The sequence below is a fragment of the Zootoca vivipara genome, chromosome 7 (genome assembly GCF_963506605.1).
Source record: "Zootoca vivipara chromosome 7, rZooViv1.1, whole genome shotgun sequence".
Classification (NCBI taxonomy): domain Eukaryota; kingdom Metazoa; phylum Chordata; class Lepidosauria; order Squamata; family Lacertidae; genus Zootoca; species Zootoca vivipara.
Window position 1 is genome coordinate 81439759 of NC_083282.1, and position 16504 is coordinate 81456262.

The window sequence follows — 16504 nt, forward strand, 5'->3', positions numbered from 1 at the left end:
TAAAGCTATGGTTTTCCCAGTAGTGATGTATGGAAGTGAGAGCTGGACCATAAAGAAGGCTGATTGCCAAAGAATTGATGCTTTTGAATTATGGTGCTGGAGGAGACTCTTGGAAGTCCCATGGACTGCAAGAAGATCAAGCCTATCCATTCTGAAGGAAATCAGCCCTGAGTGCGCACTAGAAGGACAGATCGTGAAGCTGAGGCTCCAATACTTTGGCCACCTCATGAGAAGAGAAGATTCCCTGGAAAAGACCCTGATGTTGGGAAAGATGGAGGGCACAAGGAGAAGGGGACGACAGAGAATGAGATAGTTGGACAGTGTTCTCGAAGCTATGAACATGAGTTTGACCAAACTGCGGGAGGCAGTGGAAGACTGGAATGCCTGGCGTGCTCTGGTCCATGGGGTCACAAAGAATCGGACACGACTAAACGACTAAACAACAACAACCCACATGACACTTGAGGTGTATATTTTTAGGACCCACCTTGTTGTTGTTGAAGGACCCACCTTATTTTTGTGATTGTGGCTTGTTTTAAATTGTATTTTTAAATACTGAGTTCTAACGTTGCAACCCTCCATGGGACCTTTGGGAGAAGGGCAGGTAATTAATGGTGGTGGTGGTGGTGATGTTACCTCCAGAACATCCAGTGTGTCTCTGAATATGTCCCCGGGGAGCAACAACAGGAGAGGGCTTTCATGATCAGGTCCTGCTTGTGTGCTTCCCATAGGCATCTAGTTGCAGTGGCGGAGCTTCATACTCCAGCACTGGGGGTGGAGAGCAGGCGGGTGCGGAGCTGGCATGCGTCCCGGGGTGGAGCGCGCTGCCCGCATGGGCGTGGTGCATGTTCTGGGGGCATGGTGCGCTGTGCACACAGGCCTGACGGGCATTCTGGGGGCTTGGTGCGCTGCCTGCAGGGGCGTGGCGCACGTTCTGGGGGCGGGGACAGCCGGAATGGCACCCTACTGGGATCGCACTGCCTGGGGCAGCACACTCCCATCGCCCCCCTCTTCCTATGCCCCTGTCTGATTGGTCACTGCAGGGAACAGAATGCTAGACTCAATAGAACTTAGGTCTGAGTCAGCAGGACTGCTTTTATGTTTTTCTTATTATTATTAATTATTGAATTTATATACTGCCCAATACCTGCAGGTCTCAGGGTGGTTTACATGTTCTTAGCTGGTCCCCGCCCCCATGCAATATTTTAACATGTGCAACTCATGCAGTCAAATGGAGAGTGGTCCACCTGAGGTGAGCTTTGGTTTGCCTATGGCATTTGCATTCCAATAGAATTTTTTTTAAAAGACAATACAACAACGACAATCATATTATTCTTTGCAGGTTCCGGTTTTCATATCTGATAATGCACAGCCTTGACTATATGCCAATGAAATAGTTTCATTGTGTCACCATTGCCTGGTTTCAATGCTGGAAGAAAGCGAGGCAAACAATGAACACTGGGTTCCTTTCTTGCGTCATTTTTCAGAGTGGGTCCTTCAACTCTGCAGTATGTTGGGGATATTTCCCCACCCCACCCCACCCCTCTCTCTCCTGCACAATAGCAACCATTGATATCCATTTTTTATTTGCTAGCAGTTCCAAGATGCTTCCTGTTGACTCCCATTCTGCCTCCTAAGGGAAAGAAATAGTTGTATGTCATGACACACCTTAAATTGTAAGAAAGCAGTTTATGTTCACAACAAGTGGCTTTCTAGGGGAGTTTGAGTCAAGAGAGTGATCTGCTAATTTGCTTTGCTTTAAATATACAGAGAAGCTGTTTTAAATTCATTGGCAAATGAACAGAAAGGAATTTCTATAGCCTGCCTGCTCCCTGTTTCCTTTATGCCTTTTTTGTTTGCAGGGGTCTTTCTGCCAGTGTGTTTGTGTGTGTGTAGATAGAAAAACATGCCAACTGGTTTTACAACTGTTATATTAAAAAAAAAACCTCCCCCTCCTCCTTTTCTAAAGGGCCTCCTGGTGGTCCCGATAACCCAGAGGAAGGAAGAAAAAAAGAAAATTATCGTGACCATAGCTTATGCTGTTTGGGGATGTGGGGAATCCGGATACCATGGAAATAGCAATTGTGCTCAGTGTAGTTTTACATGATTCACATATAAATGAAGAGCATTTCAAATGGGAGGAACTTAATGAGCCACAGAAAATAGTGTGCATGTTGAAATCAGCTTAACTTTGATTAAAGGTGACATATTGCCACAAATGATAGTGATAAAAACAAGGAGGGATATTAGGAAGTGAAAGGCATGGTCCTGGGTGAGGGGAATAACTACTCAGCCCCCTGGTGTGGGGCAAAACCTTTGTGTATCTGCTTGTTTTTCTGTTGGCCAAACCAACATATTGTTACATGTCATCCTAATCTCCGAGTTGGGAGAGATTCCAGGGGTTCCAGGTTTGGCTTCTTTGGAATGAAGGTCAGCGGAGAATGGGGCATGTCTTTAGGATGTGTGGTTTTGTTTACACATACAGTTGTACCTCGGAAGTCGAACGGAATCCATTCCGGAAGTCCATTTGACTTCCAAAATGTTCGGAAACCAAAGTGCGGCTTCTGATTGGCTGCAGGTAGCTCCCGCAGCCAATTGGAAGCCCTGTTAGAAGTTCGGCTTCCAAAAATAGTTTGCAAACCAGAACACTCACTTCCAGGTTTGCGGCGTTTGGGAGCCAAAACGTTCGAGAACTAAGCTGTTCAAAAACCAAAGTACGACTGTATATACAAGCTGAGTATAAGATGTGGGAGCTCACAGCATTTAACACCCTGAAAACATTGCTTCTCCATTAGTTGCAGCTTTGGATCTAGCACAGAACAAGCACGTCTCTAGCTTTCACACACTTCTCTGGCTATAGTTCTCCTACCTAACAGCTAGGTGGGGTGGCGGAAAGGCCCACCCACTTGCTCTATGGCACAGAGCAACTTCTTTGGCTATGCTAATCCTGGTGCTTAACAAATTATGGTGTTCGTCCAAGCCATTTCCTAGCCAACCTTGCTCTTATGCATTATACCCCCCCCCAAACAGGTACAGGATCCCAATAATTGGAAGGGACTCAGGGGATCATCTGGAGTAACCCTCCTGCCGCAACTTGAGCATCATGCGTTCATGGCTCCCCTCCACTTCTTTGTGCGTTAAGAAGTTCCAAGATAATACTATCCATTACTCTTGACCGTAGGGCAGCCACCCGAAAATGGCATCTTCCTGAAAAGTTCTCTGTTCTCTTGATCATCACATTTCCTCACCTTGATCCAAGTGCTGGAGAAGAACTGTAGCTCAATGACAGTGCGGGAAGTCTCAAGGTCAATCCCCAGCAAATAGGGGGATTGTCTGGAGCCCTGGAGAGGTGCACTCCATGCATAAACTGCTGGCTAGGGTAGATAATACTGAACCAGGCGGACTGATCATCTGACTTTTAGAAAACAGCTTCCTAAATCTTACCTTGTCTCCCATTGCCATTCAATATAATGGGCTGGAGAAAAAAATCAAATGCAATGAAGAAGGAATAAATACTATGGGTTCTGAGAGGAAAGAAGGCCTCAGCATATTGCTGTGTGATGTGTCATCCCAACCTGGTGGGGAACTCCCTGGGAGGACAGAGTATCGGAGAACTGTTGTGCTTTGCAGTTTCTGTTTACTTACAAATATGCAAGTGCAGCATTGGGGGGAAGTGGCTGCATAAATACCTAGACTTTTGAAATGCCTCCGTTTCCTCAAGGATAGACTCTATGCCTCTATCACACACGCACATAGCTGCCAAGTTTTCCCTTTTCTCGCGAGGAAGCCTATTCAGCATAAGGGAAAATCCCTTTAAAAAAGGGATAACTTGGCAGCTATGCACACGCACCCTGCAAGCACAACTGTATTTTCCAGCTGCAAAAGCCATCCCTCTTTCTCCTTCACTCATCACATTCAAATAACTATAAGGGTGGTACTCAACTCACTGAAAGTAATCGTCTCACTGAAAGTCATCGGCCGAATTCTGTCATGTTCATCCATTTCAGTGGGTCTACTCCTGAGTAAAACCTAGCTGAATAGCGCCCAAAGTTTTGTGCTTCAGCTTTCATCTTAGCATCTAATTAGCTGCTAGCCACTAGCCATCAATATTCATGTGAGCAAGCACCATAGCTGCCAAGTTTTCCCTTTTCTCGCGAGGAAGCCTATTCAGCATAAGGGAAAATCCCTTTAAAAAAGGGATAACTTGGCAGCTATGGCAAGCACCTTCTAGCCATCAGTGGCTACTCAGGGTACATATTTGGAGGAAATGGTCATTTGCTATCTTTGCATGATGTAAGCATGTGAAGATTTCAAACTTTTAAAGTGTTCAGGTTGTAGTCCTAGCGCCACTTTACCTGGGTGTAAGTCCCACTGAATTCAATAGGGCTTAGTTCTGAGTAAGATTGCAGAAAGATGTCTAATTCCGCTCCCCCACCCAACGGCATAGCATTCCTCATCAATTTGATGAGGAATATGACCCACAATGAAAGCAAAACCTAGAAAATCCTGGAAGATTATTCAATATCTGTATTTATGCCAAACATATTTCAAAATGTATGCTAAAAAGCAAAACATTACATTGCTTCAGATAACTATGTGCATTAAGGCTGAATGCTAATTTTAGGTCTTCAGAACTCTGCTGCGCTTAAAGATTTGAATCTAGTTATCTTAGTAATGCTGCGCCAAAAAAAAAAAAACACCCCGCATTTTTCTTCTTCTATCAAACCATTATCCATCAATGAATGAAAAAAGAAAGAAATTAAATTCTAAAATTTGCAAAGGGAAAAGAAAAATTGGATAACTTCTCTTGGGTGGTGTGTGGTGTTGTTGGTGTTGTTGTTTTTGTTGCACTGGCCTTACTCTTGAGGGGGCAGAGGGGTGTTTGTGAGTGCCCTCATTTTCATTCTAGAAATCATCTCTCTATATCTTTGATGGTCCCACTTAATGAAAAACCCTGTCACTTCCTCAGCTAAAGTTACCTGTAGAGGTTGGAAGGTGCAGAAGTTGCTTGCCACGTACCCAACAACTGTCCATTAGTAAAGTCTTCTTTGCTTTTAAAGAAATCACAGTGGTAACCTTTTTTGTTTTTAAAATGAAGGACTTCACTTTAAAAAAAAAAGTTTCCCTGGCTTCCCATCCCTCAGTTAAAGCTTAGGGAACGATATCATGAGACATAACCTACTGGATAGCTCGGCTGGTAAGAGCATGGTGTTGATAATGCCAAGGTTGCAGGTTCAATCCCCATTATATATACAGTGGTACCTCGGGTTACAAACTCCGCTAGCACAGAAGTAGTTGCTCCGGGTTGTGAACTTTGCCCCAGAATGAGAATGGAAATGGTGCACCAGCGGCAGTGGGAGACCCCATTAGTGACAGCGTGCCTCGGGTTAAGAATGGTTTGGGGTTAAGAACGGACCTCTGGAATGAATTAAGGTCATAAACTGAGGTACCACTATATATTAAGGTTACCAGATTTTTTCAAAGAACCTGGGGACACTTTTTAAAAAAAGAAAAATATATATTTTTTAAAAAGTTAAGAAGATATATCTTCTTTTCTGTGGTCTCCTCTGTCTTCCTCTCAGCCCCAGCCTGCTCCCTTGAGCTCTATCCGCCATGGAGTGGCTCGGGTGGGGCCTGGGCTCGGCCATGTGTCCTTGCAATCCCAGTGCTCTCCTACCTCTCCTCAGTGGCAGCACCGGCAGCAGTGCGGCAAGGTCGGGGCTCCCCTCTTTTTTCTCCTTCCTCTTTCTCTCTCTTCCTTCTCCTCTCTTCCTTTTCCCTATGTCGGCTCCGGAGTTTTCCTGGCCTCAGAGCACCTCTGGGCAGTCAGCCAGGTGGCCAGGCGCTCTCTCTCCCGGCTTGATTTGGGTCATGGGGTTCCCCCAGCTGACGCACCGGGTGTTCCCGGTTCCTCCTCAGCAGTGACGGCGGCTGTCTCAGCAGCCTGGAGCCTTTTGGCTCTGGCTGGCTTCAGAAGCTGCTCGCTGCCATGGTGCCCGCCATTTTGCCTCACGGGAAGTCCCTATATGATAATGTTTTGTGCCGTTGAACCAATCACGCAACATCCATTCCCTACTAATAAATCTACAACACTTTAAATATAAATCTGGGGACATTAAATGAAATCTGGGGACATTCCGGGGGTGCATTTTGTCCAGATACAGATTTGTAAATCCGGGGACTGTCCCCATTGATTCCAGCCCATGAGCTTCCTGGAACCGGCCCACAGCCATTCCGTGGATCGGCGTAGGGATTCCATGCCTATTTTTCGTGGCACCATATTTTTTTCTCGCCGCGGGGACTGACTTTCAGGTCGGAAGAGCGCCGGAAATAGTGTGTGTGCATGCACATGGGCACTCCTGACCTGGACGCGCACGCTCCGGCCCACCAAGAGGTCTGCCAGGGAGTAGACTGGCCCGGCCTCAAAAAAACACTGCCGACCCCTGGACTAGATGATCCTCAAGGTCATTTCCAATGCTATGATTCTAACTCCTCCAGGGAGTTATTTTATCTTAACCTATTTTCTTCCATTTATAGTCAACTTTTTTCCCATCATGGGATCCAATGTAGTGTAGTGGTTAGTTAGAGTGTTGGACTAGGGCTAAGACCTGGGAGACCAATGTTCAAATCCCCATTCTTCCCTGAAGCTCACTGGGTGACTTTGGACCAGTCACTGTCTTTTAGCTGAACCTACCTCACAGGGTTGCTGCGGGGATCAAACGGAGAGGTGGGAAAACAATGCTTGCTGCCACCTTGAGCTCCTTGGAGGAAATCTGATAAATAAAGACCTGCAACTCCCAAGCAGTTTCCCATCTGAGCACCGACCAGACCCAGGGCTGCTTATATCCCTATATCTTCAAATCATACTTCCAACCAGCTGCGGAGGCCGCAGAGAGCTGGTGATGTGCTTAATGGAAAATCACACACACACACACACACACACACACACACACAACCCTTGGCCATCTCATACCGCTAATGAAAGCTGAACCCTGCACCCACCCTTTTTTAAAATAAAAATAAAATCTAAATCACCCTGCAAATGAGGCAGAAAAACAAAGGCCACTTTCTGAGGGGAAGAAAGCTTCTAAAAAATTGAAGGGCAAAGCACAGAGTAGCGCTACTTCTTAATGTGTGGGTAGATGAACTAAGGTCTTCCGAAATCTTTCTACCGGATATAGAGCGAACCTATCTAGCTATCTTCTTAAGTTTAGCGAAGTTTAATTAACACTCCGCTGAGAGTTGAACTTTGATACGATTTAGCAATTGAGGCTCATTTTAGGCTCATTTTAATTAGCTGGCAAGAAGCGGCTTGTTCCACAAAGTGCATAGGTTTGCAGCCAATGATAGTTTTAGATAGTTAAGATTTACTTGCTACTCTATCCTGAGGGCGCGGGCTGGATTACAGCTAAGTGAAAATTAGCGCTGAGCTAAAATGACTCACTCTGCATCATATTCATGATCGCAAGCTGGAAGGATCCTTCAGTTCTCAGCAGTTTAGCATGTTCATTTTTAAAATGTTAGGTGCTACTCAGCACCCTTTTATTGCTCTGCCTGCTGCCACTTCTTGGTGCCCTTTTCTATGCCCTCACTGCCCCTGGGCCTTGCTTGCCTTCCCTGCCAATAATGTCACGATTCTATGTGGTGACATCATGGGTAGCCATAAGTAGAATATCGTGGGTTGTTACAACCTATAAAACAGCAATGAAGGGAAAGAAGAAAGTGACGAGAAAATGTGGTTAGAATGTGTTGGACCGTAACAACAATGTTAGTGTATGGCAAAGTGATTTATATTTATATATATATAATAGTCCAGCTGCATCACATAAACTAATTTTGAAGCAACACTGGAATTTGGAAAATGATTTGATCCCGGAATGTCCCTAGTTCCCCCGCCAGTGCCGCCAGTGCCAAGCTTGGGGAAGAGGATGAGCCAACGCTTGTCCCAAGTGACTACAATGGCAGCTGCAGAGGCTGCGAGGGAGCCTCCACCCTTGGGGGGCAGGGGGAGGAGGAGAGGCTGCCAATGCCAAGGCCCAGGGTGGGGATCAGCAACACCCAGCCCCACATGACACACTGGCTCTAAGGGGCAGGCAAGGCCACCCTGGGTGGGAAGAAAGGGGGAGCAGGGCACAAGGAGTCTTGTTTTTTTATTTTTTAAAAAATGCTTTGTGCATCCACATATAATTTTGCTCCCTTTCTAAAATTTATTTATTGGTGTGGGCTTTTCTTTTTGTCTATCTACCAAAGAATAAAATTGGGATTAAGGAGTTTTCTCAGGGCAGTGGAGGGTATGTGTGCTGGGTTCCATTGGTGTAGCTGTAGTGACACTCAACTTTCTTCTGATAGGAAATTCTCTAGGGGGGCGTGGACACACACACAAAAATGGGGGGTTGAGGAGGGCCAGTTGTGGGGCAGAGTGAGAAATACTCCTATTTTCATCAGAGGAATGTTGTAGAATATGGCAGTGCTGCTTAACAATCCATGTATGAACTCTCACCAGCTCTTCCTAGTAGGAAAATAAAAACAGATTGTTTCAAGTAAATATTGTATTCTAATGGAATGAAAAGTTGAGAATACATAGAATCATAGAGTTGGAAGATACCACAAGGGCCAAGCAGGAAACACCATCAAAGCGTTCTTGACATATGCCTGTCAAGTCTCTGCTTAAAGACCTCCACCACACTCCTTGGTAGCAAATTCCACTGCCGAACAGCTCTTACTGTCAGGAAGTTCTTCCTAATGTTTAGGTGGAATCTTCTTTCTTGTAGTTTGAATCCATTGCTCCGTGTCCGCTTCTCTGGAGCAGCAGAAAACAACCTTTCTCCCTCCTCTATATGACATCCTTTTATATATTTGAACATGGCTATCATGATAGGTGATAGGCTAGACAGAATAGTATCATTGGATTCCATCAAACTATAAACCTACCACTTTCTCAATACCTTTTATTTCTTTAAAAAAAAAACCTCTCTCAAGCTTGCCTGATACTACTGTATTTTGGAAATGTTCTGTAAACTTCTCCAAAACGTAGGACTCAGTCAGTCCACAGTATATATCAAAGAGGTTCATGACAGCTACACATAAAACCACACAATAAAAACCATGTAAGAAAGTCAAAATTGGAAACCAGATATTATGGAAAGATGCATTCTAAATTACCTGACAGAATAGACAATTTTTCAGAAGGGGTTTAAAAGTTGAAACAGAAGGCACCTGCCGAATTTCTGTGTTCTGGTTTTTTTTGAGGGTAATATGAAGATTGCAGTCTCCTTTTCCAAGCATCCCAATAGGCACCAAATCAATGAGGTGCTATCTTGCATGAACATCTAAGGGTTAGCAGCTGCCTCATTGTTCAGCTGAGGTTCATTCTTCCTATTTCAGGAGCAGAGTAGAAGAACAACATTTCTCAGTTATCCTTTCCCAGTCCCTATAAATACCACATGTAACACCCTTTTCCACTCACATGATAAAAATAATTTTCTCTGTTCATTTGCAAGTCCTATGCCCCCTCCCCCTGATCTCACAGGCAATTTGCCGTCCTTCCATTTATTATGTGATTATTAAAACCAACACTCAAACCGGCAAATATTTTGGGGAAGTGCAATTTCTTTAGAGAGGCAAGTTAGCTGTAAAATGCATTGTGACAATTCTGTGAAACTAATTACTTTTGTAACTTTTGCTTCTGTTCCTAACATTTTGCCCCTTCCATCAACACAAAACTAGTTTATTGAATCACTCCAACAGTGAACTACGCTAAAACTGGTATTAGCTTCTCTTTTGAATTAAAAAGGTTAGGGCAATATCAAGCAATTGGAACAGACAATGAAACATTGCAATGTATCTTTAATTTCAAGGTGCTCCTCTTCAAGGTTTCTTCCTTCCAACCAGCCATGCCCTCCTCCAGATACTTACTCTTAAATGGAAGCCCAGTATGGGCACTCCACTCCAAGCTTTTTTTTTCTGTTTCAACCTGGATCCGTTACATGCGACACTGTGGCTGTTCTGCTGCAATTCGTCTTCCACCCAAAACTATGCTATTCATCACGTTGCCCACTGGTTTGAAATTTTGTAACCTACATGATTAAGTGCATAAGCGACCTTGTCGTTGCATTTCTCCACTCCATTCATTTCAGTGCAAAGAAAACACAGTGCCAATGGACAAAGGTAATCAGTTACATACTGTTTGCAGACAGAAAGCAACAGCAACCAATCACATTCACTGGATTGATTTCCATTCCAGGCATGGGACAACTAAGCAAACAACAAACCTGAAATGCAATGCCATAGTTTGGAATTCACTGTGTATGTATTTGTGAATTTGACGTTGACCTGATATGAGAAATGTATTGCACATCTATCACACATTTACTGCTGCTGTATGTTGGCAGTCAAATGCTGATGGTTGCAAGTGAGATTTGATGACGTCTTGAGCCCTAGACCTGGACTTGAGTGTTAATAGTGCAGCAAATTCAGCAAAACAGGAGCAAGGAGCTTGGTTATGCTGTAAAGACCCACCTTGATGTCAAGGCTGGAGCCAGGAGCTGGTCAGCAATAACCCACATGTCAGTGAAGTGAACTCTTTATTCCAAGAAACAAAAGAGCTCAGGCTTAGTGAGCACAACAACTCTTCCCAGTAGGCTTTGCCACAAAATCTTCCTCCTCACCAGGACTATGTTTCTCCACCCCTGACCTAGGATGCTGGGCTTGGGGGTGGAACTCAACAGCTGAAACAACCGTAATTCAAGCAATTTTTCTTCATTTGAAAAGATGACAATACTTACTTCCATGATCAGCATTGCAGCATTGCTTATTTTTATTATGAGTACATTTTAAAACAACAGTTGCCCATTCAGTGGAATCAGCTTGCATTGAAGTGATCTGTGTGCTTGTGGTCAGGGATAGGATGATGGGGACAAGCCATGAATGCAGTCAGAAAAAAGGTATTCAATAGAGGGCCACTGAGGATGCTCCTCACCTGGGGCACTCTTTGGTCTAGGGCCAGCACTGAGGGCACCTGTACACCTGGATGCTGTTTTCTCTAGTTCAAGATCCCTGAGGTCAGTAGAAAGCACTGCTCTGTTCACATTAGAGAAAGTGGTAAATCATATATAGTCCATGGTCTTTCACAAAGTTAGGAAGTTCCTGGCTTACATTCAGAGACTGGTTCAGGCCTGAGAACAAATCAACTGTCCTGTTTTCCTTATTTCACCTCTAGCTGGAAGAACTATTGTAGATCCAGTTTGGGCCTTCCTGGCAGCAGAGGTTTTTTCAGCACAGGGTCTGCAATGTCATTAAGAAAGTTATATTCAAGCAGAAATTCATTGATGTACAAATGACTAAAACAATAACCACACAAATCATCTGATTTCCGCTGACACCCTCAAGGCAACACTGTTCAGTTTTGCCGATTCAGTTACTGCACTCATGGTATAATCTCGGCTGAGACTCTTCTGAAATCACTGATAAAAGCTGAGATCCAGGCAAAAAGCTCTTCTGAGTCTCGATCTTCTGCTTCCCCAAATTTCATCTGCAAGATAATAACAATAATAATGACTAGCTGTTTAATGTTATTCGCATACAGTACGAGCCATTGTAAAGATTATTGTGGATTGGAAAGATCAGGCAAGAGTGACGAGTTGAAATATAGCCTGCTTGCTCTATGTGAATGTAGGATTTGTCACAATGAAAGCCCAGGAAGCAAAATGGCACTTAAACTGTGTTGGAAGGTTCTGTTACAGAAAGGCCAAACCCAGGTGGTTTCCAAGCATGATTTATTGCTGTAAGCATCTTGAATACCAATGGTGTAAGGATGGCAACTGATGGCAGGAAGGTCAAGAAAAGCAGATCCGCCATACTGCAGAAATGCTATGCCACCCTCTTATGTTCTCTGCGGCATTTCCCACATGTCTCTTAAAGTGAGAATCAGGCCTCTTTGTGATCAAAATATGCAGGGCCCAACCCACTTAAGCATGGAGAACTGCCTCTACATTTCTAAGATGCCATGCACTAATTCATTATTGATATGCACTGTTGCATGCCACCCCAATATCCAAGCAAGTGTGAGATTCCAGGGGTCCCAAGCATTCACCCAGGGTTGGTGTTTCCTTTTGGAAATGAGGCAAAGTGGTGACTGTGGTGTCTATATGATATGATTTATTTACACATATATACAACCTGAGCCTATGTGGTGAAATTTTTCATAGCAGAACAGTTAGGGCCTGAGGCACCAGCTTGTGAGGATGATTGTGGGAGGATGTGTGCATGATGTCACAAAGCTGTACATGTGAGCATCGCACCTCCTTCCCAAGCTGGGCAGAAGCTTCCGAGGCTTTGGGAACGAGGCGCCAGGGAAACATTTAGGGCACTGACCTAGTCTTCCTGGTTCACTGACCACACACCATTGTATAGGTCATTTTGGTGACTGTTTCACAATGATGGAACACCCTTCTCCTGAGAGGCACCCTAATTTGAGCCCAGGCATCATTTGAAAGAATACTAGATTTTAAAAATTATTTCCACCACTATTTGGGATTAAGTGTTAAATACAGTAATGGGCAGTTAGCTTATTTCACTTGCACAACAAAAATTAAAAGCAAGGATTTATTCTTGAATTACACCTGTAATATATAATCTTTGAAACAAAATAAAAAAATTCCTTCCAGTAACACCTTAGAGACCAACTAAGTTTGTCATAGGTATGAGCTTTCGTGTGCATGCACACTTCTTCAGATACACTGAAACAGAAGTCACCAGACCCTTATATATAGTGAGAGGGTGGGGAGGGGTATTACTCAGAAGGGTGGTGAGAATGGGTGATTGGCTGATAGGAGTGGTAAACCTGTTGATGACTGTTAACGACTGTTAACAACTGCAATTTCTGTTTCAGTGTATCTGAAGAAGTGTGCATGCACACAAAAGCTCATACCTATGACAAACTTAGTTGGTCTCTAAGGTGCTAATGGAAGGATTTTTTTTTGATTTTTTTTTACTGCATCAGACCAACATGGTTACCTACCTGTATATAATCTTTGAGAAATTCTAAATCACATCAAATTCCTTTTCAATTATTATTCCAGTAATTCAGAAAGGGGGTACTATTATTGAATACATAAGCACACCTGTACCCTCAATGCATTCCCTAATTAAAATTAGGATAGTTAACTTGTCAAGTTCATCTGTTTCTCATAGTTTGCTCAACCAATCCACTGCCCTAAGTGAGAAAATCACATTAACATTTTTAAGCTATTTGGATAAATAACAATTTGGCCAGAGTTAACAAGATAGCCATTAAATCCATATTTGGAATTTGCCCAGTTCTTGGATGCAGCATAAGGAAAAACTATCTCTGTCTGTAGTTGGTTACATCTACATCATTTTATATGTCTTAATCTGCAATTTCTGCCCCAAGCATTTAGGATAAGAAAAGGGAGGTGGAAAGAAATATTGCCATTTTTTCCTGGTGGAGATTCTGTGCTTCTCACAATTGCACTGTACAAGTGGGATGATGAGAATTGAGGTACAACTCTTTGGGGTCCAGAACAGCCTTTCTCAACCTAGTGCTCTCCAGATGTTTTGAACTACAATTCTCATACGCCCCAGTTGGCATTATCATCCAAACCAGCTGAAGGGTGCCAGTTTGGTGAAGGCTTGTCCAGAGTCTATCTCAAGATAAAATGATAGAACCTATGGGCAGCTCAAAGGAGGGCAACAAATATTTATTCATTTAGCCAATGTACATGCCATTTGTTCAAAGGAATTTTTCCTAAAAATGGTGACCATTAAAAGAAGTTACGGTACATAAAACAATATAATTATATAATTCCAAACATCCAAACTGTTCCATACAGTCAAATAACTACTAATGCAAAAGATGGTGAGGGACCTGGAGTCCAATCCCTATAAGGAAAGGTTGGATATATTTTGCCTGGAGAAAAAATGATGGAGAAGCATTGCAAAAGCATTTTTCAGATATACGGGCTGTGGTGGCATGCCCATGCTAGAATCAGAGAAACTGGAAGTCAGGGTGGAAGGATCTGTCACTTTTGGTTCTCCCAGTTCCTTAATTTTTTCTGATCTTAAATTCAGTTCTCCACATTCTGCAGCAAAAAAATCCTTAGGAAAATCCATCAGTGTTTTAGTGCAAATTTCTCCTAATAAACACATCTTTATATGAAGTTTTAACTAATGTACACATATATTTTTTTCAAACAATTTGGCCTAATATAATGTATTTCTTTGTTATGTTCTCACCAATCTATTTATTTCTTGTATTTATATACACCATTGCCCTTAATATTTGCATTTTTTTTTAAAAAAAAAACATTGCTTGGCGAACTGCATAACAAAATTCAGATGAGTGCAAATTTTGAAAGGTTCACATTTGTTTGTTTGTTTTTGGAAAGTGAGAATTTGATAGATTCTGCTTCAGATGAAATCAAATTTCTCCTCCATACTGAGTTGGAACCTCACTACTGATCCCTGATCAAAAAAACATACAGCATTGCTTAAAAAGCAAACCCACACTGTGGGATTTGTTCCTACTTCTAAGCAAAGTAGGGACTGAGAAGTTGCATTATGGCTCATCATCAATTGCACAGAATGGTTTCAGCAAAATCTCCTTATCCCTGTACTGATGGTCAATTGATTATTCATTTGCTCTGTTTCTCTTTATTTTGGCATATCAATAAAACACATAATCTGACAACAGGCTCTTACAGGGACCCAAAGCAAAGAGTCACAAATCATTCCAAATCTAATTCACTCACCAATCAACTAAACTTCCTCTATCAGTGACTAATCAATAGCTCTCACAATGAGCTCCTAATTGCACCTCTGGGGTGATGATAACACAGCCCACGAAAGGCTTGCCAATAATTAAGCAGTAGTGAAGAAAAGATACTATTTCTACAGCTAACGACCAAACATATAGAAAGTGTTGATCTCCAGCAGGGTGAATTGAATACAATCCTACGCAAATCAAATGTTAATCCCATCATATCTCCTTATGATGAAGCACACACACATACCCCAAAATTGGGGAGTAACAAGTGCAGCAACCAATAGATTTATCTACACTGTTGATAATGCAGCTGCTACCAATAGCTGAGAGGTACTCTTAGGAGTATTTACAGGCTTGGAAACTCTGTTTGCTATAGATGTTCAGTGGAAAGAGTAGCACATCCAACCAATGCATGTGTTTGTTTGTTTGTTTGTTTGGCTGCTTGTTTTATAAACAGTTCCCTTATGAGCATACTATCAATAATAATCAATAATCAATAATTTTGTTATTTATGCCCCGCCCTTCTGGCTGTGTTTCCCCAGCCACTCAGAATAAAATGTTCGAATCCAAGAAGCAAAATAAACCAAAAAAATCTGAGCATTTAAAAATTGAAGGGAGGCGGAGAAAAATTGTGCAAGACAATTTAGAGAGAAATCTCAACAAGATTTTGTTTAGAATGCTAGTTGCTTAAAAGGTGAATTTAAAAAAATAAATAAATAAGTAGTCATTAGTCACCAAAATGACCACCAGGTAATTCTGTTCTGGGAAGGCTGTTCCGTAGCCAGAAGAGTACAACCTCTAAGTCTGTAGTTGCACAGTTTAATTCAAAAGCTATAGTAATGATATGGCTTGAAGCGTCTGAACAGCTGCTGTGTCAATGTTCTGCAACAGATTTTTAAGCACCCATTTGAAATGGGTGGAAAATCACAGCCTGCAGGTACAATCCAACAAAGATTAGTCACAACTTATAGTGCAGACTTAGGCACACCTACCCAGAAGTAAACCTCTGTGAGACTCAAGGGAAATACAATCCACTAGTGATGCAAAGGGGTTGGATCAGCCTGACTGATACTTCCTGAACCAATAAACAAACTGAAACACATCTACCATTTGAAATTCACAGTTCTCCGAATTTTGTGAAGGTCTCCATGATTTGAGTGAAAACAATGTGATAATTCAGGAACATTGCTTGCAAATATGCACATACTAAGAGAAATGCACGTATAAAGCAAATAATTTGTGTGTGAGAGAATTTTTTAAAATAAACTGATGCACAAATGAAAGAGAGAGAAACTGAAAACAACAGATCCATCCATCCTTGCATTCTGCTGACTTTCATAGCATTTGCTGCCTATCGAGCATGCGCTGGATTGCAACCTTAAGGTGCAGAGCAGAAAGAGCTTGCTGGGTGAGGCAGAGACCCTGCACTAGCTTCCTGGCAGGTGAATTATTGATACTTACTATGAGGAGGATGGGTGAGGCATCAGGGAGTCTGGCGTGGTGCAAATGCACCAGCCGCACCAATCCAACACTCCTGCCAGGGCACTGTCCTGATGTCCACACCACGGTCCCCTTTTCCTCTCAGTAAACAACAGTGACCCACCCTCCAGAAAGCTAGCAAAACAGCTCCACTCCCTCTAGGAAGCCACTTCTGGTGCAGAGCTTATTCAATGTTATTTGCAGATGAGAATGTGTATGTAGAGAGGTGATTGCTTCTCAGTT

General features: G+C 42.8%; 1 protein-coding gene across 3 annotated transcripts in view; it reads right to left on the bottom strand.

Annotated features, from left to right (window-relative positions):
- Window positions 1–10620: 10620 nt before the first annotated feature.
- The window catches only part of LOC118089204 (uncharacterized), an 85206-nt gene continuing 79322 nt past the window's right edge, over window positions 10621–16504 (bottom strand). For 2 of the 3 annotated variants that reach the window (XR_004693083.2, XM_035123679.2), the window contains one exon: window positions 10926–11530. Coding sequence is in view for 1 of the 3 variants with exons in the window: in XM_035123679.2 (XP_034979570.2) it covers window positions 11426–11530 (105 nt within the window). In the remaining 2 variants the exon portion in view is untranslated. Of the gene's footprint in view, window positions 10728–10925; window positions 11531–16504 lie in introns of those variants that run through there. The other variant, XR_004693082.2, reaches the window with a different exon arrangement.